General features: G+C 40.3%; 1 protein-coding gene and 1 long non-coding RNA gene across 4 annotated transcripts in view; both read right to left on the bottom strand.

Moving 5' to 3' along the window:
• The window catches only part of MYPN (myopalladin), a 62,156-nt gene extending 39,380 nt beyond the window's left edge, over window positions 1–22,776 (bottom strand). Inside the window, exons 1-2 of one of the 3 annotated variants that reach the window (XM_027694071.1) lie at window positions 11,499–11,760; window positions 2,363–3,301 (exon numbers count right to left, since the gene is read on the bottom strand). In XM_027694071.1, the coding sequence (XP_027549872.1) occupies window positions 2,363–3,300 (938 nt within the window). In that variant the 5' untranslated portion in view covers window position 3,301; window positions 11,499–11,760. Of the gene's footprint in view, window positions 1–2,362; window positions 3,302–11,498; window positions 11,762–22,758 lie in introns of those variants that run through there. The other 2 variants (XM_027694072.1, XM_027694073.1) reach the window with 2 other exon arrangements.
• Window positions 22,777–25,074: 2,298 nt separating this feature from the next.
• LOC113972764 lies at window positions 25,075–26,877 on the bottom strand. The gene is made up of 2 exons (XR_003536002.1): window positions 26,108–26,877; window positions 25,075–25,507 (listed from the first exon to the last, which is right to left on the bottom strand). It is a non-coding gene; the product is annotated as an uncharacterized LOC113972764 (long non-coding RNA).
• Between the last annotated feature and the right edge of the window lie 55 nt (window positions 26,878–26,932).

The following is a 26,932-nucleotide window of genomic DNA, read 5'->3' on the forward strand; positions in this document are numbered from 1 at the left end:
TGGTCCCTGAATTGGGTGTATAGGCATTCTGGTCATCCCTGAATAATCCATTGGCTGAACAATTGTTCCTGGGTTCTCCAATCTGCCCTTGCAAGGCTTCAGTGACTTTATAGTGTCAGCTTCTAATTCAGATGGTTGTTAAACACCTAAAGATGGCAGGAACACCTCGATAGTTTTATGTGTGTCAACAGCATGATCATGAGGAGCTGTGGTTGTGGCCTTCTGGAGAAATAAATAAAATTAGCATTGTGCACTAGAGTACAGTCTGTAAACAAGCAATTCAGTTTCTGTTCTGTTCTGAATTCTCTTCTGAAAATGACAAAAGCCAGATTGAGTTTGTCTACAGGTCTATACACACATAAGAGAAGATTATTTCACTTGTTTTCTTTGCATTATAAACTATGTATGATGAGAGAGGAAAAAAATATTTCTCATATCCAGGGATCCTACTGACATTTTTAATATCAAAAAGTTTTATCAAGGCAAATACCTGGAGAAACAAGTCAAAGTCTTTATATGCAAGAGAAGTGTTCAGAGAGTGTTGCTAATATCTAGGGGATGATGGTATTTCCTGTCTGTTTTCTAAGAAAAAACTCCAAATTTCTGGGATTGTTTTCTCTTTTAGTCAGAGTCCTCTATGAGTTTAAGGGCTGAGCGTAATACAGCATTTGTAATGCCATAAGCTCCACCAAGGGAGTGCCTCAGAACTGTTAATTAAAGCAGTGAGTTTAGACACGAAGCGCAGTAGAAATTATATTTTTCCCAAACAATGTATTTCCCCCAGCTTTAGAGCGAATTCCTCTTCTATAAACAAATCATTTAGTCCTTTGGAAGTTCACATTCCTATCATGCATGAAAGACCCTGTCTGGTACCACAGGTCAAGGTCTTGTTACGGATTGAGAACCTATATGTCACTACTGAAGGCACTAGTGGGGCAAAGCAGTCTGGAAGTCACAGTCCAGGGATCCTATGAACTGGACAACTTCACACCTCCATGATAAGATGTCCATAACAAGTGGATTCACTTGTAGATCCTTCTTCCTATGTAATTAATGGTGCATTGTAAATGCTTTTTCCTTCTGAAAAATTAGCAGCTGGTGTGCCAGAAATCCAAGGGAGAGGAAGACAAAGATTCTTTACCACAAAAATCTTTGGAACATCCGTGTTTGGACATTGAGATGATTTTCATTTGTTGATTGTGCCTGTTAGTTCGGTAAGAAAGATGATAAAAGGTGTTGGCTCGAGTAGAAGTGCAGTTAGAAAATATGAACTGTCTGTGAATGGTCCAAATCATTAGATGCTGAAGGTGCAAACAGTTCTTTTCAATATTTAGAGAAGCAACACAGATTTCTAAAATGCCTATAAAAGAATAGGCAGCCACCTTGACTAAGGGTATCTATGTGTGATACTTCAGATATTAGGATGCAAATATGTATAGTACATCTCTAAAAGGTGGACAGAGTTTTCCTTTCTTTTGGATTGGTACAGTCCCAGCGAAGGAAATATGATTCCACCACTGTAAGCGAGAGGTAAATTTGACTAATGAGCTCTCTGTGAACAAATTTAGATATAGAAATGCTGATGAGATCTAAGAATTTTCAAGATAAATTTAAAAGTTAGAGTAATCTGTTTCTCATTTCATTGATGTAATTGATGTGTGTACCTTTGTCACATTTCCTTTCATCTCCAGTGATGTTTTCAAGTGTTACTTATTTGACTTTCAAAATCCTCATAGATATAGGTGAAAAAAGAAATATCAGAAATAGCAGTCACCCATCACAAATAAGTGACAATTAACAGGGGTGTCTTATACTTGATCAAACAGAAATGTTTTTTCTAAGGCCTCGGCAGAATCTTTGTCAGAATCAGGATTAGAACTGAGCTGCTTTTGGTTATAACTGGTGTAATAACTGAAATGAACTTCTTTCCTCTCCGTTCATGTGTGGATGTTTTTGGTTTCTGGGATCCTATGTTCTCTCATCTCAGATAGCTTCAGGCATCAGCACGAGGTGTCACAGCCATCAGTGTTTTTAGTTAGTTTACACAATCAGGCTTGATTTCTATAAAGATAACTAACATTTCTCACTATGGACTCCACACTTTCTTTTAATTAAGGAAGCACAGTATTTAAAAGCATTACTCTAAAATTCAAAGAAAGTAACATGTCCCAAAATACATTGTCTGAAAATATATACAACCTTTTGTAGAGAGCAATTTTTTTTCTTAATCAGTTTTTAGTAACCAAGGCCAGGAGATTTCTGCTGCAGATTACTCAAACTCATGCATCGAAATATCTGGACAGAGGAAGGCATACACCTACCATTACAGACATACAAAATGACAAGTGCAGAATATGTTTACCTGACTTCAGGTGCCGGGATTCCTACCACAATGCAGTCCAACTGCACTTTGGTTCCTTCAGGAACTTCCCTGCTCTTCAGTTTCTGAGTAAAGCGTGGTGGTTGTCCGATAGGCTCATCAGAATACACAGATGCAGATTCTGACTCTGTTTTTAGCTCTGCACTTGTTAATTGATTAATAGATTCCAAGTTTTCTGCCTGTTGATCATCTGTTTGTTCAAGTGTTTTTTCTGCTTTGTTTTCCAAGTCTTGACATGCTGGAATGGAAAGCCTTTCTCTGTTTTCTGATGTGAGAGACAGGCTAGAGCTACCTTTTTGAGCAGATTTATTCTTGGAATCAATCTTGCTCCTGTAGTTTTTGCATGTTCGGGGTCTTATTCTTTCAGAGTTGTGAGCTTTGAAAAGTGAGGAGAGCTCCTCAATGAAATCTGCCGCCTTGTTTAGGAATTCCTTTTTGGATTCTGATTCAGAAGGGAGGTGATGTTTCTTCAGATCTTGAGAGCTCCCTTTGGAGCCCTTTGTATTTCTGATATGGTCCTGACAAAAGTTGGAGTGCAGGCCGTTGTCTGACGTTTTCAAAGCTGTAGACTGGGCCATTTGTTTGTGTTTTCCCGGGTTGTTCAGCTGATCTGGAGGATGCTGTGACTGTGCCTGAAGCTCATCCTGTTTAGTTTCCAGTGGATTCTGATCAATAGCTTGTCTTGCTAGGTTTACACTTTCATCAAGCTCTTCTTGGCTCAAAAAGGCAGAGAGATCTGGAAGGTCATCTTGAGCAGCTACCTCATCTGAATCACCAGAAGCGTTGCCATAGTGGAAATTATGAGAAACTGGCTCTGATCTGCTTCTTTCGCTCTTCCCTTGATGCTTAGTTTCAGCTAAATAACTCTCTCTCAGAAGCTGAGATATAGAAGTTGAGGTTTCTAAACTGTCGTCTTGCATGCTGCCAACAAAAAGGACAAATAGGACCACACCTTATCAGTAGCAAATTTTTTGATTGAACACACCATTACAGGCTTTTGAAAAGCAGAACACAACATTTTCAAACTGTGTCTGAGCACTGAATGCTTGTAATACTTGAAGTAATTGTAAGTATGGCCTTGTTATAAAGGCCTGCTTCTGTGCATACTGCCAGATGTTATTGCCTTTACCCAGTGAAGTTCATCTTTTATCACTTTCTGCTGTAGGTAGCCTTACATAGCTGAAGGAACTGCAAGTGTGGTATTTTCTACTCTGTTCCAGGCAAAACTTCAACTACAGAGCTGTTAACTGAGTTTCAATGTCAAATCTCAGATAGTCACAGAATATTTTGAGTTGGAAGGGACCCACAAGGAGTCCAACTCCTATGTGAATGGCCTGTACAGGGATGGAACCCGTGACCTTGGCATTATGAGCACCGTGGTCTGACCAACTGAGCTAATTTAGCTAAGAAACAACCTCGTCAGACAGGTGAAGTGTTGGATATTTCAGGGACTGAAAGTTGTGAGAGAATAACAGTACTTTTAAATGAAGTAAATTTAGCTTGAAAGGCACTGCAGTAGTAAGTAAATGAACCCTCAAAAACATTTGAGGGACATGAGAAGGAAGGAAAAAGAACAAAAATATTCAATAATGACAATTTTTCATTTAAAACTCCTAAAGATATTGCATGATAGGAGGCGGTAATGGTGCTAAATGTTCTATACCTTCTTAAATTCATCATTATTTCTAATAAGCTATTTAAAGTAAAGAACTATGTCATGATTTGATACAAACATCATTTGTACTGCAGGGTTTTCAAAATCATTATCTTAGGTCATCCTGATTCTGAAAAATACACCACATGAGAAGACTGTATTAGAAAGCCTGTACTTAACCTGCATGCTCAATAAGCAAAGCTAAAGAATCCCTTTCCATGCTGAAGCAAGTAGGTCTGCATAATATTGTCCCTTTTATTTCCACAAGAGCCATTATGAAAGCAGAGGGATTCAGGTATCCTGTTAACACACTCATCTTAAGGTGGCCTAAATATGAAGACAACTGCCCTTTACCACCTTTCAGAGAGCTGTTATCTCACAGATACTGAAACAAGTACATGACTATTTACTGGATCAGTCTCTCAGAATATGCAGTGCTTATTATCTCTCTCCTGCTTCATTTATGGCCTGGCAAGTCTTGCTGTGATGGTTTCAAATATTCCTGCTCTAAGGTGTCTGGTTTGTCGCACTGCAGAGGGTTCTGTTTGTGTCATGGCATCAAGAGAAGGGAACATCCATGCCCTGGCATTGGCCATTTCCATTCATAGCCTTATGCAACTGCTGAAGTTGCCAGAGAAAGAAAATTTAAAAAGGTATCTCTGCTGTAAAAGGCTTTTGGCTTTTCTAGCAGGACAGTTGTCCCTGGAAAAAAGCTGGTAAAAAAAAATGAATCGATAATATCTCATACTGCTGCAATATTTCATCCTGGAAGGTGAGTGACAGCCCTTGTTCCTTATTTACAAAAAAGAAAGTTCCAATTTAAACTCTTTATATTCTTCTTCAATTTGTTATATAGAAACTCTTTTTCTTGTGTAAATATCTGGCATTTTAGATTTATTGATTTTGCTTTGTTTTCGTAATATGAAACAGGGAAAATCAGTAAGACTGCAAAGGCACCCAACTAAAATATTGCTAAGTTCTTGCCTGTAAAAAAATAATAAATAAAATGCCATATAAATTATATGCTTCTAAGCACCCAGTGTAGTCCCTGCAAGTGAACCAGAGTCTGTGATCCTAATTGAACACTTGGCATTAAATTATCTGGCACAGTGTTTCAGTGAAGCTGTGGCACAGAGAACACTGATTTGGGAAGCCCACATGAGATAATGTTGTAAGCTGTTCCGTGACTGGACAGAGCTTGTAATTTAACCTCTTAAGAATACAAAGAGGCTTAAAGTTCCTGCTCCGTGGGTACTACTTTTGCTTGCTCAGCTTTAACTTCTTAGGCAGCTGTGCCACCTTACTGAAGCAGAATATGGTTAAGGGGTTAGATTAGCTTGTTTATGTGCTGATCACATACTATGTGCTGTAAAGGTCACAGCTAAAGCTATAGTTTCAACTCCAAAGGGCTGAAATACGTTCTAACATAAGGCGCTTACAGACTGGAAGTGAGACCTGTGCCATGAATAAAGTGCAGCCCCGGAGCCTCCCTGTAACAGGGGCCTCCTCCCTGCTGAAAATTGGAAGGGGAGAAGCAGAGCCATGGGCAGCTCTTTCCTCTGCCCCTTCTTTTTGCTGGTTGAGCCTGCAAGAAGAGAGCAGCGTGTGCTTTAGCGGGATGTTAGAGGATGTGCAGCCTCCCAGAATTCTCTCCTGCGGGATGCAGCTCCCTGCTAACCCCTCTAACCCGGATTATATCATCCAGCTCTTTGCAGCTTTAGATGCCACAGTGGAAGGCTGTATTTTATATGGCTGGAGAAGTGCATATTCTACATGGTGGCAAAGTTTAACTTGCTACATTTCTTGGCCACTCTTTCAGAGTGGCACATCCTCGGTTCATCTCAGCGTTTGTAAAGGTCATCAGACACTGAAAAAAGATGATACAGGTCTTTAGAGAGCACTGGACACACTAAGGAGGAAAGGCAGGTAGGGAAGGATGTGTGATCAAAACCTGCTGAAGTCAAATGAACTTAAAGAATGATTTTGTTGAAAGAATATGTGAAAATTATCCAACTGAGACTATTCAGGGTTTTATTTTCCTCTGTTGTACAGATATTGCTTGATTTTCTCATTTAAGTGCTATGTATATTTGAACAGAGGTTGTTTATCACAGTACAGCTTTTCTGCAGGTAACCCTTATAAAACAAGTGTTTGTTCAGTGTGGTTATTTGAGACTTTGTTCTGGGTCTTGCATATCTTCTATTCGTCTTTTGAACAAAGCATTGAAACACGAAAGAAATAATTTCTGCCGATTTGTTTAAGGAGTGTTACTGCAATATAAGGAGATACTCTCAAAGATGTGTTTAGATTGGCAAAATAGTTTTATAATTCTAGTTTGAAAAAAAAAGGTTCAGTGAAGGAGCCACTGTCTGATAGCAAAAGGAGAAAAACAGTTCCCCAGCAAAGGACCTGGAACAGCTTCCTTCCTTCTGCCCATTGAAGCAGAAGAGGTAGAAGGGAGCAGAATTCTCCTTCTTGCGTTGGGAAGCAAGATATTCATAAGAATGAATCTGATGCCAGATTCTTACTACTTAGAGAGTCACTTTTCTTTAGAGCTCACCCTAAACATTTCAGTCAGAATTTTATACCTAACTCTTCTCTATTTTCAGCTTGTCTAGAAGATAACTTATTAATTCTATTTTTAGTAAGGAAGAAGTTGGGTTCTAGTCAAATGTAGCAGTGCTTGGCTACTGAATTTTTAAAATATTTTGAATTATGTGGTATTTTTAATTAAATGGAAAGTGTTAAGTTTCAGCAAATGTTGCTGTTAGGCTACCAGGGAATCCCATTAATTCTGCCTTGCTCATGCCTTGAGAGATGTCCAGTTTCTTTTTTTTCCTTTTTTTTTTCTTTTTCCTTTCCTACAAGGATCTGTACTATCCAAGGACTACAGAGGGCTGATGATGAGGGAAGCACTGGGTAAGCTGAGCCATTTACATTTCACAGTCGGGGAACAACAGCTTTTATTGAAAGGAGACCAAGCATAGAGCCTGAGAGGGTCTCTGGGCTAGATGGCAGTAAGGCTGAATTCAATATATTTTCTCAAATATCTATTAAACCATCTTTTTCTGTGAGTGAAGAGGCATGACCAGAGGAACAACTATCCTATTACAAATCTGACTAATGATAATTAGTAATAATTTAGCCCTTCTTTAGCCAAAATTGGAATCTAAGCTTCGAACTTAAGATCTTGAATTCAGTCTTTCTCTTTGTTTAGACTGAGATGTAGAATTGGCCTTGATATGCCTTGAGCCTTCCCTTTAACTTCTCCTGACCGGGACTTTGGAACAGAACTGTCTTTGTAGCAGCAGAGAAACCATCCCTGTGTGCAGTGGCACAGGACACTGGCACTGAGCAGCAGCACAGCACACCATGTCGTGGAGCTGGCAAAATGTATGCAGGAACTGCAGATGTCTGTGTTGAGCACAGAAGTGCAGATAACTGCAGAAAACTGTTGAGCAAGCAGTAAGAAGGACAAACTAGTAAAAACACAGTAGGTGTCTGTGGTGTCAATGAAAGCACCAGTTATTTTGCTGACTGGAAATTGTCGTGATGAATCAGTATCAATTGCAGTGCTAATTACAAATAATGTTTCTAAACTGGTGTTATTTAGGATGGAAAATGTGATGACTGATTCCAGCAGCCTGCAGTTCTCTGCTCTTGACTGGCTCATAACCTACAGCACCAAACCAGTGCACTGAGGGCAACATTTTTCCTTTCATGGGACACAAGGAGTCACCTTGGGCATCCGTTATCTTAAGAGGCCACGGAGGATGCCATGAACAAAACTAACTCCATGAACTTCTTCCATCTACTAATTCAGTTTCCATTAGCCAACTGGGTTTCCAAGAACCCATATTTATGGCAATGTTCTCTTATTAGCCAAGTGATCCTTAGGATTAAATATTCACAAAGGTAGAATTAGTTCCCACTCTTTGTTTTGGCAGTGGTTTGACCCGAAAATCCTTACGTGGAAGGGAGGAAAATTGCACTGCAAGGATCTTGCATAGCATAACACCAAACACTTTCATTTCCTCTTGTTTGAGGCTTGTTAGACTCATTGCTGAGTCATCACTGAAAGATTCTGAGCTTTTTCTAAGGAAACAGCACTAGTGAAATCTCAGCAAAGCTGAAGGGAATCCCAGATATGTCTGATCTATCTCTATTTTATTTGGTGAGAGACAGCTTCAAATGCTTGATGCCCTGAAGATGTTTTTTCAAACTCCCCTTCTGTGTCATAATAAACAGGTTATATGTAAATAGCAGATTTAATGCAAAAAGCATTTGAACATCTTTGGCTTTCAGCTGTAGTTGGAAATTCTGGTCAATACATGTTGTTCCTGTCTTAGCTTTTCAAACTATCATTACTTTTACTGAGAGTGCTTTTGTATGAAACCCAGCATCAGAACAGCTCTCAAACTGCTGCTTCTTGCTCTGCCTTGAGGCACCTTTGTTACCTTTACACAGCAAGACACTGCGTGCCCAGCAGCTCAGTTGGAAATTGGGAAGTTTAGCAGATATCAGAGGCTATATCCACTTCACGATTAATTTAATTGCACATAAATTGCATTTACCTACAGACTGTTATGGAGTGTTTCAACTGTATGATTACAGGCTGCGAAAAACAAGCTAAGAGATGACTCAAGTGGTCTGCCTTGCAGATGTTTGATGATCACAATCACATTCTCCTGTGCTTGCAGGAATTCTCATGTAGCAGTTGCCATTGTCACCATTTTCCTTACTGCCTGTTGACAAGCTGTAGCTGCTGCGAGACAGACGTCGAGACTCCAGACATAGGAAAGGTTAGGCTGGAGCAGAGGACTAAGATTAGCAGTTCTGTGTGTGTTTGCGGGTGTGAGTGTAAGATATTTTTAAAATTGTGTTTGGAAAGCTGTGTAGAAGAAGGGGGTGTACTTTTCTGTTTTAGACACATTAGTGGTTTTGAATTCCATTCCTTGTAATGAGTCAGATAACTAAACTCTCATTTCCAAGTAATGTGATTAAATATGGAAAATAGAGAGCCTCCAGGCTCAGGAGCGTAACAATTTCTGATGGAAACAAAATCCCTCCAAAATGGGATGGGATAAATCCTTTCTCCAAGTTACTCTGCAATAGACACTGCAAGAGCCCTATGTGCACTTGGAGTCTTGCCCTGGCCCGTGGCCTCACTGTTACAGTATTGGACACCCTAAGCAGTAGAAAATACTGAACTCTGCTTCAGGGAAAAAGCACGTTCAACACTCACTAACTTTTTCAACATTTCCTTCATACTCTCACATAATTAATTTTTTTTTTTTAGTCTGAGCACAAAAAGTCTTAATTTTTTCATAATTAATATTGTCCCTAAATAGTTCTCAAAATGAGAACTGAGAACCTTTATGCCATGTCTCAAGCTCTGTTTGCCTTCTCAGTGAATCTCCTTGAACTGCAAGGTAAACAATATCCTGAAGGAACTCCATATAACATCAAATTGAAACAAATAAATTGAAGCTGATTTTTAAATTAGAAGGTCAGACATGAAGACAGGTGATGGCTGTCTTTGACGCCTGCCTGGGATGCTTCTTCATCCTCCTCTCCCAGCGACCTGTGCAGCCAGACCTCAGATGTTAAGAGAAGTTCTGAGTGTACTTTAAGTGCTTGTAACGTAGGACAAGTTTTTGTTGATTCAAGTAATGTGTATAGTCCAGTTTCCTTCAGGGATTGCCCACATGGGAAAAAGTTTATATGAAAGGCCAAAAAAGATGCAGCAGAGATCCACAGTTTGATGCTGAATGTACATACAGAAGTCCTCAATGGAAAAATATAACTAACAGGCAACAAGCCTTTCCTCACAGTGTTTCTTTCTTTTTGTCCACTGTTCTGTCCTTTTTATGCCTTTTCACTGGCTTTCCCTCAGAACATTGTAACATAAAAGCTTTCACGTTTGGATCATATTTTTAAACTACAATGTTTAAATGAGATTTATATTAGGCGGAATTAATTTTCCCATCCCTTAGACTATTCCTGTTTATGAAAACAAGCACTAAACCAGTGAAGTTTTAAACAGAAAAGTAAACTGATTTTTTTCTCTCCCCCCCCCCCAGTGATTTAAGTTACAGTTGACATTGCATTGCCCAATTGCAGTTATGGTATTGTATAAATTTTTAACAAACTATCTTAATGTTGTATTTATGAGCAAATATACCTAGACTGCTAATTCTCAGCAGCTGTTGATAAGAAACATTCTTTCAGTACCACAGCAAGATCTGCTGTAAAATCTCTAAAGAATGCACAGGGGTAAAAAAATCAGCACAGAGCACACAGTTCCCCTTCGTGTTTGGTACTCTGGCAAATGCAGGACCTAACTAACTCCTGAATTGACCAGAAATAATTTTTGATATGTAAATATCATTCTGCTCAGCTACAGGAACTAACACACTTGCTATTGCTGTTTAAATTTGTTAGCTGTTTTTGAAAAAAACAAACAAACAAACAAAAAGACAGACAAAAAGAAATAACCTGACCTTAGGAACTTTCAGGAAGTGCAGGAGAGGGAGAAGAGCAGAGTTGAAGTTTATGAATTCGTACCATTAACGTTTGCTGATTTTGTTTTCACTCTTAAATTCTAGAGCATCTTCACAAATGTAAACCTCATGACCAAAACAGAGCTATTGATAAAGTAATCAGTGTCTTTAGCATGATTTGTATAATGTCCTATTGACATACTCTCAAGAGCTACTCTGTTCTCTTGTCAATCGTTGGCATATTATTTGATAAAACTAAATATGGGCTTCTGATTACTGCTTAATGTTGCAATATATTGGGCCAAACATTTGCTACTGACAGTCAAATACTTTTCTGAGAGAGAGAAAGAGAGCAAGGGAGATAGTGAGAGCTCAAGGGTGAGAGCTATGCCCTTCTAGTAGGACTGTTTCTGCAGCTGTTGTGTACATTAATCCAGAGAGCAGATCTCCCTGCACTAAATATAGCACAAGGGTCATTTTACATGACAGAATAAATAAATAAATAAATAGAAAGCATTTAACTATGGGGACCTCGTTAAATTAGGTTTGATTTTGCTTAAGAAGGAATTCCAAATTATGGCAATTTTGTTTGAGGCTGAATACCAGAACACAAATGTTTCAGAACTTGGAGGCAAGATAAGCGGGACGAAGAACACAGTCCCACAAGGAACTTTTCAGGTCATTAGAATCTTGTTGACTCTTTGGAGCAGTCAGACTGGCTCCAAGGGATTTTGAGAACCCCACTAGTGCTATTCAAGTCCTTTATAATGCTGTAGAACACTGTTTCCTTTTCACTGCAATGCACATGCCCCAGCACAATTTAAACCAGTCACTTTAAAAATTATTTGTCCCCTGTATATGCCTTACCAGCTATAATTAGCACTCAAATATACATGCTCATCAAACTCTTCTACGCTGCTGCAAAATCAAAATGTATCCCGATCTAAAGTTGAGGGATTACCTTTTTCAATTCCTCCAGATGTTGCTGCCCAACCCTGGCAGTCAGTAGCGGCGACAATTATCCAGAAGCGTGAGGTTAAAGCTGAGGAAGCGAGGGAATTCTTCAAGTCCTCAGGAACAGAAACAGCTCGGAGTCCATGGAGCGAAGGAAGTTAACCTTCGTTATTGTGAGGATGGCTGTGAGGAGCCGGACAACCTGTCACCACCGGAGCAATCGCATTTGTCAGTTTGCAGGTCCCAAGTTATTTTGAGCAGCGTAAACCATGTGCCCGCAGAGCATTCCACCTCATTGGCCAGGGAACTGCTGCTCCCACAGCACCTACGGCACCGAGCGCTCGCTCCTCGCTCACGGAACGTCCCCCAGAGATGCTTATGTGGGTTTTGCTGCTTCATCCAGGAGGTCCTGTAGTGGCATTATATCACTCTCGTCAGCTGCTTTACACTTTCTAAAATTACTAGTTATTGCTCTTTCTTTAAGTTTTGATCAGAACTCGAAGATTGCAGTCACTGGGGAACCCATCAGCTGGTAACAACGTAAAGGTTTTGCAATTCCAAAGGCAAACTCAGCAAACACGTGTGATTTAATAGTAAAATATTCCTGACTTCTTTGAAGTGTTCATTTTTAAGTTTAATAAGCACAGTGAAATACTGCAGAGATCCTTCAGGATGACCTGTAACTACAGATCCTCAAAAAGAACTCCTAAACTTGTTATTTAATGCACAGAAATAAGCTGTTGGGGGAAAAGTAATTAAAAGAGGCAATTGAAACTAAGCCATAAATAAAACTGAGAAATAAACATAGATGGAATAATTTCAACATATTTTAACCAGTATGCAGAAAAACCCTGTTACTGTATAGAATTTCATTGCTTAAAACCTTGACCGACTAAAACGTACCATGTCACTTGGTAAAAGTAGAGACTAGATTTTCTTTTCTACGCATCCTATACACCAGCAACAGAAAGTTGTCTGGTATTTTAAACTGTTCATCTTATCAAAAATGCTGCTTGATTTTTGATATTTTATTTAAAATGCCAGTCACAATTGCAATTTTAAAAGATTACTAAAATGTAATGCATTTTGTTGGGGAATTTATATACAGCCCTTTTCATATCTAATGGTGTTATAACTGGCTTCTTGACCTTCTACCAGTTCTCTCAAAATGTTATCAACTGAGCACCTGTGCTAGAGAAGAGGTTCTCCTGTGGAATGTAGTCCTTCAGAAAGTTACTTTATGAGTCATAACAGTATGAAAAGTCAGAGGTAAAGGCAGTTCTTCCATGAAAAATTTCCTGATGCATTGGAGGTACTTTTCTTTTACTTCTGTCTCTTTTTGTAAAATACTGTGATGGTTTAACCCCAGCTGGCAACAAAGCCCCACACAACCCTGGTGGGATGGGGGAGAGAATCAGAAGAGTAAAAGGGAGGAAACCCATGGACTCAGATAAAGGTGGTTTAATAAGTGAAGCAAAGCCGTGCACATACACAAATCAAACCAAGGAATTCATTCCCCAATTCCCCTGGGCAGGCAGGTGTTCAGCCATCCCCAGGACAGCAGGGCTCCATCATGTGCCACAGTGATGTGGGAAGGTAAACACCATCACTCTGAATGTCCCCCCTCCCTTCTCCTTCCCCCAGCTTTATGTGCTGGGATATCCCTTGGGTGAGTTGGGATCAGCTGTCTCAGCTGTGTCCCCTCCCAGCTCTTTGTGTCCCCCCAGCTCCTCGCTGCTGGGGTGGGGTGAGAGGCAGAAAAGGCCTTGTCTCTGTGTAAGCTCTGCTCAGCAATAACAAAAACATCCCTGAATTATCAACACTGTTCAGCACAAACCCAAACCACAGCCCCACACCAGGTACTATGGAAAACAATTAACTCTACCCAGCCAAAACCAGCAAAATGCCATTGTCAGAATAGCATATGAGTGTTGCTCATGGCACGGTTTCTTTGATGAGATGGAAAGGCTATATAGTGAAGTCAGCCCTTCTTTTGGGTACAGCTGAGGCATTTTATGGGTTGGGTGATGTCTAACGTAACTTTATACCGGGAATAAAGATCTAATGTATTCTTTATAGCATCTGTCACAGTAGATGTGAGCCATGCAGTGCTGACAGGAACTGCATGTTGGTATTGTACCACACACTGCTCTGCCTTGGACATTACAGGAGATGGGTAGGATACAAAGTCTGAAGGCTGAAAATGAAGTCTGATGTGTCTGATAAAACAATTGTAAACCTATGGGGACTTCTACTGACTTGCAGTTATTACCAAATGCTCATGGAGTCTTGCTGCCTGTGTGCTGTTTGTGAACTGCTGTATGTGCCTGATATTGCAAAATTAGGCAGTGCAAAGTGATTATCCAAGCTGATTGAGAAAAATACAAAAAATAGAGAGAGATTTATATAAGATGCTGGAATTGCAAAATCACTGAATAATCTGAGCAAGACATAAGCTAAGGTTTATGTAGAAAATATAGCATTGAGAAACCACAAAAGTTATGAGCCTTTACTGTGGCAAACAAACTGACCATTACAACAGCCGGTGGTACAAGGCCAAAACTTCCGGGAACCACGGAAAGTTGGAGCATACACAGTAATGTGCCAGGTCTTTCAGAGCTGGCATTTTAATGGAGCAACACCAGAGAATTTCAGATTCACTAGTTTGCAAATAACAGCACAAAGCCTATGAAAATACTGTTGCTCCTCTGTCTGCATTTTTGGAAGACAGTGAATTCAGGCTTTTGACTGCTGAGCACTAAAAAATAGCATTTCAGAGTATCATTATCTCCAGCTTCGTGTCCTTTTGTCTTTGCTGGCTGGCAGAAGAATAAGGCATAGCATCCCAGAGTAAATTATGTGAGCACTAATTCTCTCTAGATCGTGTCTGTCAAAGCTCAAACTACCTTCACAAGCAGGAAGGAGTTTAAAATGGAACTTTGTCATGGCTGGTTGGCTGTCATTCCACAATAGGATTATCAGACTGTATTTGTAAACCTATGGATTTATCATAAATGGAAAATTCTTGATTTTCTAGATATTAGGATGAAATTAGTACTATTCTATTCATGGTATGTGCCAAACCAATAAACGAGAAACGAGATGTGCCATTTTCAGATTTGAACAGCAGTGGCAAGTCCTCTTTCTCTTTTAGATTATAGAATTTAATGAATTACCTTAAAGCCATTATTCTTTTGGTAAGAAAAATGTTAATAGCAAATTTCTGGGTGTTTCTGGTAAAGCTATTTCAATAGTGATTTACAAACTTTGTGTAAGATCAGTTGGATATTTTCTGTTCATATCAATGTGCAGTGCATCTCTCATCCTGAGCATGCCAGGTGTTGTGTAATTCTAATTCAGATTCTAATTTAGAAGTAGAGACATATCAGAAGGATGAAAGAAATGGCAGCTTTTTTCTATAGAGAGTACAAATAATGATGTTAAAATGTTCCTTGAGTCCTATTTTTTTCACTCAGCCCAAAACAGGCTTTATCATTTAACAGGGCAGTGCTGCTGTGAGGATTTCCCAAGTGTTACTAGAGAATTTTTCAGTCTCGTTAATTATTTTGATGAAATGTACTAGTGATTTATGGGGCCTGATGCTGTTTCCAATGAAATTAGAGTTTGTTCTGTCCCTAGCATCAATAGGAGAGGAGTCAGACCTTTCCAAAAAGTTAGTTATAACCACAGTAATGAAAGCAGTCTTCCAGTCATCCACACAGAGCCAAAATCTCTTGTACCCCAATGTTCCATCTATTTGCTTCTCAAAAGGAGTATACCAACAGCTTGATTTGTTGCCGTAGAAAAGATGCAGCTGAAAAATGTTGTAAAGATTTCTAGAAATCACAGAGATCATCCCCAGAACATGAAATAATTGATGTTAGGGGTGGCAATAGTAAAAGCGGATTTGTAAAATCCCTTTTTTGTAAAAAAAACTTTTACTCAATTGTAAAATCTTTTACTCAGTGTGAAAGTGTCAGATTCCTTAAGATAGATTCCCTGCCTAAAAACCATGGAGGACACTGTGTCCTTATTTTAAATTGTGATATTTTTTTCTTGTGCAGTATTATCCACTGTTTTATTCAACCACTTATATCACATTGTTTTTAAAAATAATTAAAAACTTGAGAGAAAATGAATGAGGACTCCTATCTACAGGATTCAATGATGTGGAGACTATGTATGGTAATCAACAGAAACCCAAGATCAGAAATCAGTGGATTAAAATTAATAACCGAGAAGCTGGGTTTGAATACTGGACAAAATATGAAGGGTATGTGCTGTTCCAGTCATGACTTTCTTTGGGCAAGTGAAGCAGGAGGAAATTTGATTTGACACTGATGCCAAAAAACCAGCTTAATTGAAAGGTGTGAGATTTACAGTCAGGGTTACTGCTCCCAGCATCGTCAGAGACGACAGGATCCATTTGGACACTATAGGATTTCACTGCCCTGATTGCAAGGCATGAGCAGTCCAAAACAGACCATAAAAGGGGATCTGATAATGCCAGTTCTACTGTCTTCATCTAATTTGGAACACTCTGTGATAAGTGAAATTTGCATTCCTACTACGACCCCTCTCCTTCCCTGTCTTCTTTTCCTTACTTACTTTATTTCTTGTCTTTTATGTCTTTCTGCCTCTTGTTCTTAATAAGAACCTGGTGTAGCAGACAAGGCTAATTTTGCTCTGTTGTTTCAGGTCTCCAGCTAAGGCAGCCCTGGCTGGTGCTGCCTCAGCCTGAGGATGGTGTAGGTGTGCAACATCTTGCTGTAGCTGACACTCCCATGGACTTGTTTTCCTTGGATTACACGTAAGAGAGGGCACTAAGCCCAGCACTGTGTTTTTACTTTTGCTGTTCTTTTATGGGGTTTGCCCTCCTCTTTCTTGTCTAAATTGTTATTCAGATAGAAGAGGATTAGACCCTAGAGCTACAGATCCATGAATTTCAATTGGCTTTCCCTTTCTTCAGGACATACACCTCCAAAACATCTAATCAGGAGATTCACAGCGTGATTAATGGTACAAAGAGTGGAGTAGCTGCTTGCTTAAACCTAGAGGAAAAGGAAATACAGGAATGTTACTAAAGTGAAAGCCATATTATATACTTATAATTTGATTATTTGAACTTTTTCTCCTTTTATTTGTATAAAAGTTTAATTTTTTTCTCCTGGTAGCTGTGTCTGGGGTTGATTCTTAGTAGATCTGACATCTACACCATCTGCCTGAATTTCATCCAAGCTGCTTGCAAAGAAATTAAAACCCCTTAAAGAACAGAGAGATTTCACTGACAGTCCATTTGGAAGTTCTTTTAACATAGAAGAAAAAAATAAATGTGGCTATTATTTGTGGAAACCTGATTAATGTGAATTGCATGGTAATGAGGAGAATATACTCAAAGGTAAAGGCTTCTGTCTGACCTAAGAACACATGTAGTATATACATAAAATATAGGTACCTTCAGTGTCTTTAATTAGGCATAGTGACTTACCAGTGTGTTTCTCTGGTTTATATTAGAGGCCCTAAGGCCTACAGCAAATTACCCCCAAAGTCCAGGCAGGTGGCAGGAGCCTTAGGCAGCTCAGCCTGATGGCAATGTAGATTAGGACCCTTAGGATTCCAGAGAACCCCAAACCAGGATGAATGGCTGTTGTTTTGAGCATCAGAGGCTTTTGAAATCTGTTCTAGACTATGAGAAGTGTAAAAAATAACAGCTCAAGTCAGATGTTTAATATGACAAAACATTCAATGACTTAGTTGCCAAAATTATACTTCCTGAGATAAACCCCTAATCAGAATGTCTTAAATTGTTGGCAGAACAGAATAAGGAGAGGGCATTCATGGATAGGGTACATTTTAAAAATAATTTATTGAGACCTCTTGCTCTCCAGGCACACTCAGATGAGGGTGTCAGTGTTTATCAGTAGTGGCATGGCAGTCAGCTCATCTCTGAACCTGTGGTCATCAGCTCACCTCAGCTAGGTGAGCTCTTTCGAGGACAGCAACGTGATTGTTCAGTGAGGTAACTAGAACTAAAGATGAGCACTTGGGAGGTAGATCGCCTGGAAATGCATGGCTTAGGTAGCAGGAGAGCATAGTTTGATGACAGTTTGCTAAAATATGACAGAAGCAAACTCGATGGAGAGGAGAGAGTGGGTACAGTGTATTCCAGTGGTGCAATAGGATGAAGTGAGAAGCGGTCAGTGCGAAGGGCCGGAGCTGGGGAAGGCAGAGAGTATCCGTACCTGCATGGAGCCTGTTATCTCGACACATGGGGGCAGCAGAAAAGCACGGCAGTCTCTGTGCCAACAAACAGGATGCGGAACGGTCCGCGGGGTTCGGGAACTTGTGTTGCCGGGTTACACCTCGGGCAGTGTGTGCTGCCTGCTCTGTGCACGGTGGGCAGAAAGCGCTGGCTCTGCCCGGCCCTGACAGAACAGACCAGGGGAAAAGCCTTCTGCTGGAGTTCCAGGGATTTTAAAATGTCCCTCCTTTGTATTAAAGCAGGGCCGTTTTGTAATGAAAACACAGCTAGGATATCATCCCCAAACTCTGAGTCCCATGAGGTGACTGGATTGGGAATTAGTTACTGTTTTCCCAGGACTTTAGTGTGTCACCTTATTCTGCATGCTTGAGATCAGTTTACCAGCCCCTCCAGATGATTTTGGCACTCTTTCCCCTACACTGCCTCATCTGTCTGGAACGCCTTCCCTCAGGCCACTGAGTCACCTTCCCACTTTAAACGTTGCATTTTCATTGTAATACTAAACTGACTTGTATTATAACATAATTTGTAAAAATGTATATGAAGATGTACTGCAAAATTTTATCTGTAGATACTGATGAAGCTTTAAAACACCAGGGTTTCTTTAGGATTCAGCTTTACTGACAGAATTAATTTAAAAATAAGGGTCTTTTATGTCAAAACACAAGCAACCTTTCAGAAGGGACACAGGTAAGAATTAAAGTAAATTGTTACTACCAGCTTAATAAACACCATCAGTATCAGAATCACTCTGTTTACCTGGAGACCAAGCGACGTGCAGGCAATGTAAGCTCACTTAAGTAAGTAAGGATCATGACCCAGAAAATCACCTCACAACAACAGCAGCAGGAGGTACTGGCCATTCTGACTAGCCATGCAGATTGTTAGCTATGCCAAAGGTGACTTTTTCACAAGTATATAAGACAGAGAAAGAGAGAGAAAGAAAATGAGAGGAGGATATGCCTTTTCTCTTAGGAATCTAAATGAGACCTCTAATTTATTTCAAATAAATCACCTCATAATTGAAAATATTGATGAATACTTTCCCAGGCCACATTTGAGCCAGTGGTTCTGCTCATTCAGTTGTCAGTCTCCAGAACCATCTAATTTCCCAACAGTCAAAACATTAATTTACTCAATGGAAGGAGTCAAAAGATCTATCACAGAATTTAAAATACATTGTGATCTGATAAACCACACCTATGACAAGCCAAGTTTAGATCAACTGGTATATCAGTGACATACAGTAATGCCATGTGCTATCCCACAAGCTGTAAAAGGAATTTTCTTTCTGCTTAGGGTGCCTTTGAACATCCTTTTTTAAATGTCTCATTCTTTTTTGCTTTAGAAAAGGAAGAATATTGGAAGACTTCAAGCTACGATACTTAGAAAGAAAATGCAAATATTTTGGTAAGTGTATTTCATTTTATCTGATTAGTAAAGGCCTCTTGAAGCACAACAAAACCTTTTTGGCGTGTTTAATTGGTGGTGTGGGGCTGCAAAAATTCGATATTTGAACTAAGTTTTAGACATTATGCTCTTAAAGTATACACTTATATTGGCCGTTGACTTCCACTGGGAACCAATTTAATCATCTGAGGGTTTGACCTGGTGGAAAGGGAAGCAGAAAAAGCAATAGCTTTGACTTATTGTCCAGTATATGTTCAAAGTAATTACGGCAAAGTCAAGCATAGTATTTGAATATTTAATTTCTCAAAAATAAAAAATTTTACAAGGTTCCTGAAATACAGCTATAAACATAAATTTAGTTGGTAATTCTTGAGCTTTTAAATCTCACTTCAAAATATCTCTATTTAAATTGTGCTTTAACAAACATTTTAATTCTACTTGTCAAATGGTATTTCTTTTAACTTGCTGTGGTTTTGTTAGAAAACATCAGGAAAATCAATATAATAACAATATCTGTTCTGTTGTCACTTGGGCAAATAGTGAGTTCTGTATCCAATCAAAATTAGCTGTAAAACTAATAGCATGGGAAGTTTTAAAACGAAGATTTTACAATTGTATGTGTTGTTATTAACTATTCTGAACTAAAACTTAGCCAAAAGATAATAATGCTCATAAATCTGACTTGAAAATGTGCAGACACTGTAAGCCCAAATCCTGGATCCTTAAGGGGTCATTGCTGATATAACTCACTGGAAATTGCCACTATTTCTAATGGCTATAAATGGAGCACTTCTGGGTTCTTGCCTGTTTTAATTCTGCAGGGAAGGCAGTAGGGATTATTGTAGTTATGAACAGACTACTTTAATGCTTATGGTTATTATAAACACAGAAGACAACACAAACAGGTTTATAATGGTGATGAGCTATTTAGAGGCTCAAACTTGAGCAAGAGGTCAGGAAAAATTATAAAGATCACATGTCATTTGCCTCTCAGAAAAGTAATTTTTAATCCCAATGCTGTTTATTACAAAGCAATGACTTCTTCATAAGACAAGTATGCATTCCTTTCCTTCATTTTATTAAAAAAAAAGAAGTTGAATTTATACTCAGAGGAATTTAATTTGTAATATTGATACTGTCTGTTAAAGAGCCAGTTTGCCTGGCTGAGTTTTCTACAAGATAGAAGCATATAACAGTGTTTGTATTGAATTGTTTGTATTTGCAAGAGGTTTACTGCATTTGGGCAAATATTTTTGTACAAGTCTGCTGGCTGAAAAAAATTGTGTAAGTGTTTTCTGATGAAATTGGTGTTTCAAGCTGACTTCCCTGCTGGTAGTCTGTCTGGTTTTGGATGTCTCCACTGGGTCATGGGGTGAATAGAAGCTGCTGGCTCAGTTGGGTACTCTGGAAATGATGTTTCTTTTCTTGAGACAGTCTCAGGAACAGTCTCTCTTAAATCTCCAGGGACCCATGCCCTAGGACTACTCTGAAATTTATGTCTATATATGTTTAGGAGTAATTTTGCTGTTCTAGAACCTTGCCCAGAAGCTGAAAATAGCCCTGTATTCTTCTTTTATAAAAGCAAATATATATGTGTGAAATGGGGAGTATCTAGAATCCCTCAAAGGATCATTTCTGATTGGGATCAGTGATCATATTTAGCGTTGTCTTAGTGACTTGCTGACATTACTGACAAGAAAGCCTTCATCAGGCAGACACAGGTGATGGATCACTGTTATCTCCTTCTCTATCCAAGGAAAAAAGACAGCTACATGCAGTGGAGGCTTGGCACAGGTGGCTGCTCTACTGTTTCTGCTTCCAAATGATACACAGTTGCTTTGGCTTCCCCTTTCAAGCTTGAAGTTTTAAATGGAAGCAGTTTGTTGTTCGCTGGTGGACCAAGTAAACAAAGAAATGCTATCCCAAAAACATTCACTCGAAGTCTCCTGCGGTGAAATAAGACCATCTAAATCACTCACAGCAAAAAATCAACAACAAAAATGTCAGCAGTTTTGCACCACTCCAGTGTCAGGAAACAGAAACAAAAGATTACAAATTTGTGGCAATTTTTCTTTCCGAAAGGTGAGATTAGTAAATACTGGCTTTAGGAGATCTCTGGGAACACAAGAAGTCACCAGGTTGCTCTCCATCAGAATTGTGTGTAGGTACCAGCGGTGATTCCATTTTTCACAGTTATGAGGATTTGATTGCTCAGCTCAAACAGCTTACTTACTTCTGTCTCCAAAATGAGATATTATTTTTTAAAATCTTCTATTCTAATGACAAGGGTGAGACTTATGTCATAGGAAATTAAGAATTACAGTCCTCCAAGGACTCCAAGCTCTGTCTGCTCATATATAATTTCTGTGGAGCTTCTTAACAACCTCTGCAAGAGAAATCTAATTTTCCATCTGTCCAAGAGTCTTTGACCACTGTGAATATTTAATCCACCTTTTGAACAGAGATGTCATGTACTGTAGTTGATTCAAATGATTCACTACCACTTTGACACCACATTTCAGTAAGTGCTCTACCAAGTATCGGTTGCTAACTGCACCAAAATAGATCTTATCGTATCATACCCCCCTGGGTTTCAGTAATACATATGAAATCATGAGTCTTCTCTTGAAATAAATCACAAAAGCTGCAGAGTACTGTCCAATCATCTTTACTGAACAAAAATATCTGTTGTAAAATAGTCCTGTATTTTTGAGCAATAACTAATAGCAGTAACAGCTGTATGTAGTTTGAATGTACCAGTCACAGTTTATGCCTCAGTGTTATTTTCTTCCCAGTCTATTTTCTTCCAGGAAAATAGGACTTCACAGAGTCCTATCACAGGAATAGAGAAAACAGCTTGTACTCACAGTTGTTTAGGCACAGGGCCACAGGCTCTTACACCGAGCTGATGGCAGGGTCCTCCACTTCCTAGAGATGTGTGCTGTGCCTCCTTCCCTCCTAGCAGTCAGTCCTGACATCCCTTTCATGGCATGCCTGTTGTGCCTTCTGATATTCAAATGTTTCCTTACAGTTTCTTTTTTCTCCTCATCTGCAACTGTTGCTCAGGCCTGGGATCTTTTCCTTCACTGTTTCTGTTCCCATACCCAAGCACATTCATGCCTATCTTCCTACTGCCTGGAAGTTGTTTTTTTTTTTTTTTGCTCTCAAATCTCACTCCTTGTAAAGCTAAGGACTTTATCACCCAATAAATGGAGTAGAGATAGAACTGAGCATCAGGAAATAAATTAGTCTGACTCAACAGAAGGGGGCTTTATTGTGGTGTTTCTGATTTCCATACCAGCACTTCTTTTTTTCTTCCACTCCCAGTTCTATTCCAGTAAAAACAAACTTAATTCTGTGAATTAAGTACCAGCTCCTACCACACCTCTAAGAAAAGAGACCATCCACGTAATTTTCACAGTTAGTTTTTCTTTCTGCTGAATCCCAAGCCCCCTGGAAGAACAGATCCCTCCTCCCTACCTCTGTTTACACGAGCACCTTTCTTCCTTCACAGTCAGGTCAGCCTGGTCTTGGGTTAAGAAATTACACTAAACAATCCAATATGGAAATCTGCAAAGAAGACAAGAGTGCTCACCATGAAGTGTTGTGACCAGGCTGTGTGTGAGCCTCAGTTCTGGTCCTGTCCTGTGCCTCTTTGTTCTCCTCAGTGCAGGCTGCTACCTTTCTGCCTGCTCTTTACGAAATAGTAAGAAGGCTAATTTTAGGGTGCTTCATCATGCTGCTGTGCAAAGATACAGTGTCATGTCAGAATCAGCAGCATGTGGCACCACTTGGAGCTGCTATTTTATAAGCTGAGGTTCAGTGTGTTCCCAAATTGCTCTCTGCAGGGCAGAACTGGCTCAGTTATTGATATTGTATTCCTGTAAGATTGCATCTTGAAAAGCAAAGCTGAGTTTTGGCCTGACCAAAAGCCCAGTTTAATGACATGGGAACTGGTGTCTCAGCACTAGTGTCCAGCTCTTAAGCCAAACAACCCAAAAGATTACACAGGAATTTCTTGGTGTTCAGTTAGCACCTGGCCTTCTGATCTATTTATAATAGAGAGATTAATGTAATAGCGCGAAACATCACTTCAACAGGAAGAAAATATGGCACATGTGGGAAGAGGCTGCACTCCCAACACTCTGTGTAGGATGCTCAAAAATGTTCGGCATCTTCAGTCCCAGCCTGCAGGTGCCTGGGCACTTGTGTGGCTTCTGCCATGCTGGCTATGGGGTAGTCAGTCAGTGCCAGCTGTGATTTGTGTGGGCTTGGGGACATTGAACCCACGCAAGAGTTTGTGAGCACAAGAGCTTCATACCCAACACAAAGGTCAGCTGGTTTCCTTCATTACAGACTTCGTGTCCAGGATTCATCCTTGTCCTTCACTGCTTTTTCGTTTTCTTTGCATTGTCATTCTATGCATAGCATTCCTTTGGCTATCTCAGCTATATTTTGGGCCTGAGAGGATGAGGAGAAGAGGGTGTTGCAGGTTTTTGGTTTTGCTTATCTTAATTTGAAGGTATGACTCCTCTTACCCTGAACCAGCTCCCTTTACTAGAGGCCACGAGTTAGCCGCAGAACTTGCAGTATTGTCAATTTAATATTTATATAGTGGTTTACCTTCACAAAAAGGTCAAAAACTGTTCAGGTTGTTTCACCATATTGCCATCAGTTAATAAATAATTGGCCTTTGGTAAGCACATTTGCATTTGAGCTAACCAGAATCGTTTGTGAGCAGGGTGGGCAGAGAACTAAAACACACTCAGCTATAAAGTAGCAGAGACTGTAAAACATGTACTCTGTGTGTGTGTGAGTTCTGTCTGTCTGTCTACATAGGCACCTTTAGTTACTAATGTCCAAATATTGATAATGTGAACAATATAAGGATGAAATGTAAAACTCAAACGGCATAAAAGGGTTCGACTGTCCCTTGTTTGTAAGGCTATTTGCATTTTAAAGCCTTTTCTTTGTCTTAATCAAGAATATTCTACACAAAGGCTTCACACAAAGGTTGGTAATTTCTCACAGCAAAATGCTGACATCTCTGATTTCCTGATATCAGCTGTTCTGGACACCCATTTCTATTTTCTGTAGTCTGTGACACATCAAAGTATAAAGCAAAGGGGTTAGAAATGTGGAATTAAAGTTTATTAAGTATGTTCTGACTGTTGCCAGGAGAATATGGAGGCGGATAGCAGAGTCCATCCCTGTTATTAGCTATACAGTTTTGTGCTGTAACACTGTAGCTTACAGAAACATGGATATTAACTGAAAGATATTTTACAGTAATTAAGCATAAACTATAGATTAGTTAACCTTATGTATGATTTCCCCCCATTTTTGTGTTATCTCAGTGGGGGATTAACTGAGGTACAATTTAAAAACCCCAACTGTGCTGACAGCTATCACTAGGCAGTAGCCAAGCATTGCTATTTTAATAATGGCAGGGCAACTGAAAATAGTTTCCTGCTTGTTGTGACCATCAATAAGAAGACTGTGCAATGGTAATAGGAAACCCTCTGTGCTAAGGCACTTAGAAGGAAATAAATCCCATCCCCGAAGTTAACCAGATTTACATTTCTTCTTTTCCCTGGATTTTGCATCTCTGAGTTCTTTGGCAAGTACTAGAACGGACAGTGGGGATTTTGAGGTGCAACGAGCCCACAGTTCTTGTGACTGCAACTACAGGACCCCATTTGGGCAGGTTTAGTGCCAGTGGATGCAGGGTGGGTTGTACCGAGTGCCAGGGAGCCCAAGCAGTTCTGGGGCATCAGAGCATGTACTCTCTTCACCCCACTGCCTGTGTGTCTTTTGCCCCAAGAAGGAAGGTGCTCCCTCAAGGCAGTAAGGCAGGTAGGATATGGCTTCTCTGGCACAGAAAAGAAAATTTGCTAAAATAGGTGATAAGTGGAATAAAAATATGGATTATACTTTATTTGAAGACACATTTGAATTATGCAATTTACAATAATCTGATTTTAGGATTAAAATAATTCTTGTAAATAAAATAGCTGTGTCTATTACAGAAGGAAGCTGACATCTGTGCAACATTGTATGTTGTTTCATGCTTTATATACTTTTTACTTAATGCATTAAGCCAGTTATATCAAGTGACTTTTCTGTGTAAAAACTGTATTGGGCATTCAAGTACAGGGGCATATCCCCACACGCTGGTCAGAGGACACACTGCACAATGAATGACTATTTAAAATCCACTGTGTAGTTATTCACAGTTACTGTTCCGGTGGGCTCACAAATAAGGGGAAAAGGAAGTTTAGAAGGTAACGAACTAAATGTTTTCCTCCATTTGTTATGTCACAGATCCTGCCAACCTTCTGTTCCTAAATGCAGAACGGCAAAAGGTGAATCACTCACATCTCTCCTTTAAATAGCAAAACTAGGGATTTGCTGCCCTGAAAAGTGCTGCATCTTTTAGCCTGTCAGCCATGCAGCCGTCTCATTTTCTCTATGTATGAATTTAGTATTTCTGCTTTCGATATTTAGTGATAAACCTACAACCACAAATTCCGAGAAGTCCTGTAAAATCTCACCTATTTACATACACAAAGGAGCGTTGGCTGGACCAAGACATCCCGTGTGTTGAGATTTTGTTAAATGCTTTCCATTACAGGGCAAAAGGACACAAAACGCAGAACCTTCCTCAGCCCCAGTTTGCAAAAATCACTTGCTGTGAAGTATGCCTGGTCCTGACCATTTTTCACTTCCTGACCTACATAAAGATGGATCCCAAAACTACCATAAAGAGGCTATTAAATAAGGAAGCCTGATTTGGGTTCCCAGCCCGGACCAATTACATAAATTGCAATGGATTTTCCTCCCAGAACTAAGCAAAATACTGGGGGAAAAAAAGTATAAACTTCTCTTTAGTTGCTCACTAGAGATAAGTGTTCAGTGGAAAAAAAAAGTTTTACTATGCCCACCTTGGGTATGCTCAGGAAAGCTGGTAACCGGAATGGAGAATTCGGAAAACTGCATTTATTTCTGCGGGAGGGACACAGCAAACCCCCAAACCCACCCCGCTCCCTGAGCAGGAGGGCCGCGGAGGGCTGGTGATCGCACGGCTGCCTCACGCTGCAGCACCGCCACCGCGATCGCCCTCGGGGAGGGATCCTGTGCTCTCAGAACTTAATGACAGGTAATTGGAGTATGAAGAACACTTTGTTCCTGCAACTCTCAGGCGGATCCAGTTCCTTCCCACTCACTGATCTCATTCTTTTCGTGCCCTCAGAGATCAAGCAGAGGCTTCTGCAGATCACGCACAAGGAACAGCAACACGCGCCCAAGTCTCTGGAGCACTTGCAAGGCAGGAGGAACGCGCCACGCCAGGACCTCTTCTCAGGGAGCGCTTTGCCCCAGGACGTACTCCAGTTTTTTTAATTCTCAGTTTAAAAACACTGATGTAGCACAGCGAAGATCTGCTTTACAGCGCTCCCTTGTTGCCAAGCCAAGAGCGCGCCCAGCTGCAGTCACCGGAGCGAACACCGCGCCCAGCCCTGCGCTCCCGCAGGCACCCCGGCAGCACGGCGGCGTCGCTCCGGCACTCCTCGCTTCGCGGGCCCCTCGTCCATCTCATGTTTGCCGTCAGCTCGCTCCGCCTCCTCGCAGCCCAACGGCAGGAACCGACACAAGCGGCGGCTCCGAGCGCCGCGTCCCTTCCGGCGCCCCGCAGTCCCGGCTCCGCACCCCTCGGCCGGGCCCCGCCGCCGGCCCGCGCCGCGTCCCCGGCCCTGCCCACGGGGCGGGCG

Source organism: Neopelma chrysocephalum, unplaced genomic scaffold (assembly GCF_003984885.1).
Source record: "Neopelma chrysocephalum unplaced genomic scaffold, ASM398488v2 Primary Assembly neopelma1_96, whole genome shotgun sequence".
Classification (NCBI taxonomy): Eukaryota; Metazoa; Chordata; class Aves; order Passeriformes; family Pipridae; genus Neopelma; species Neopelma chrysocephalum.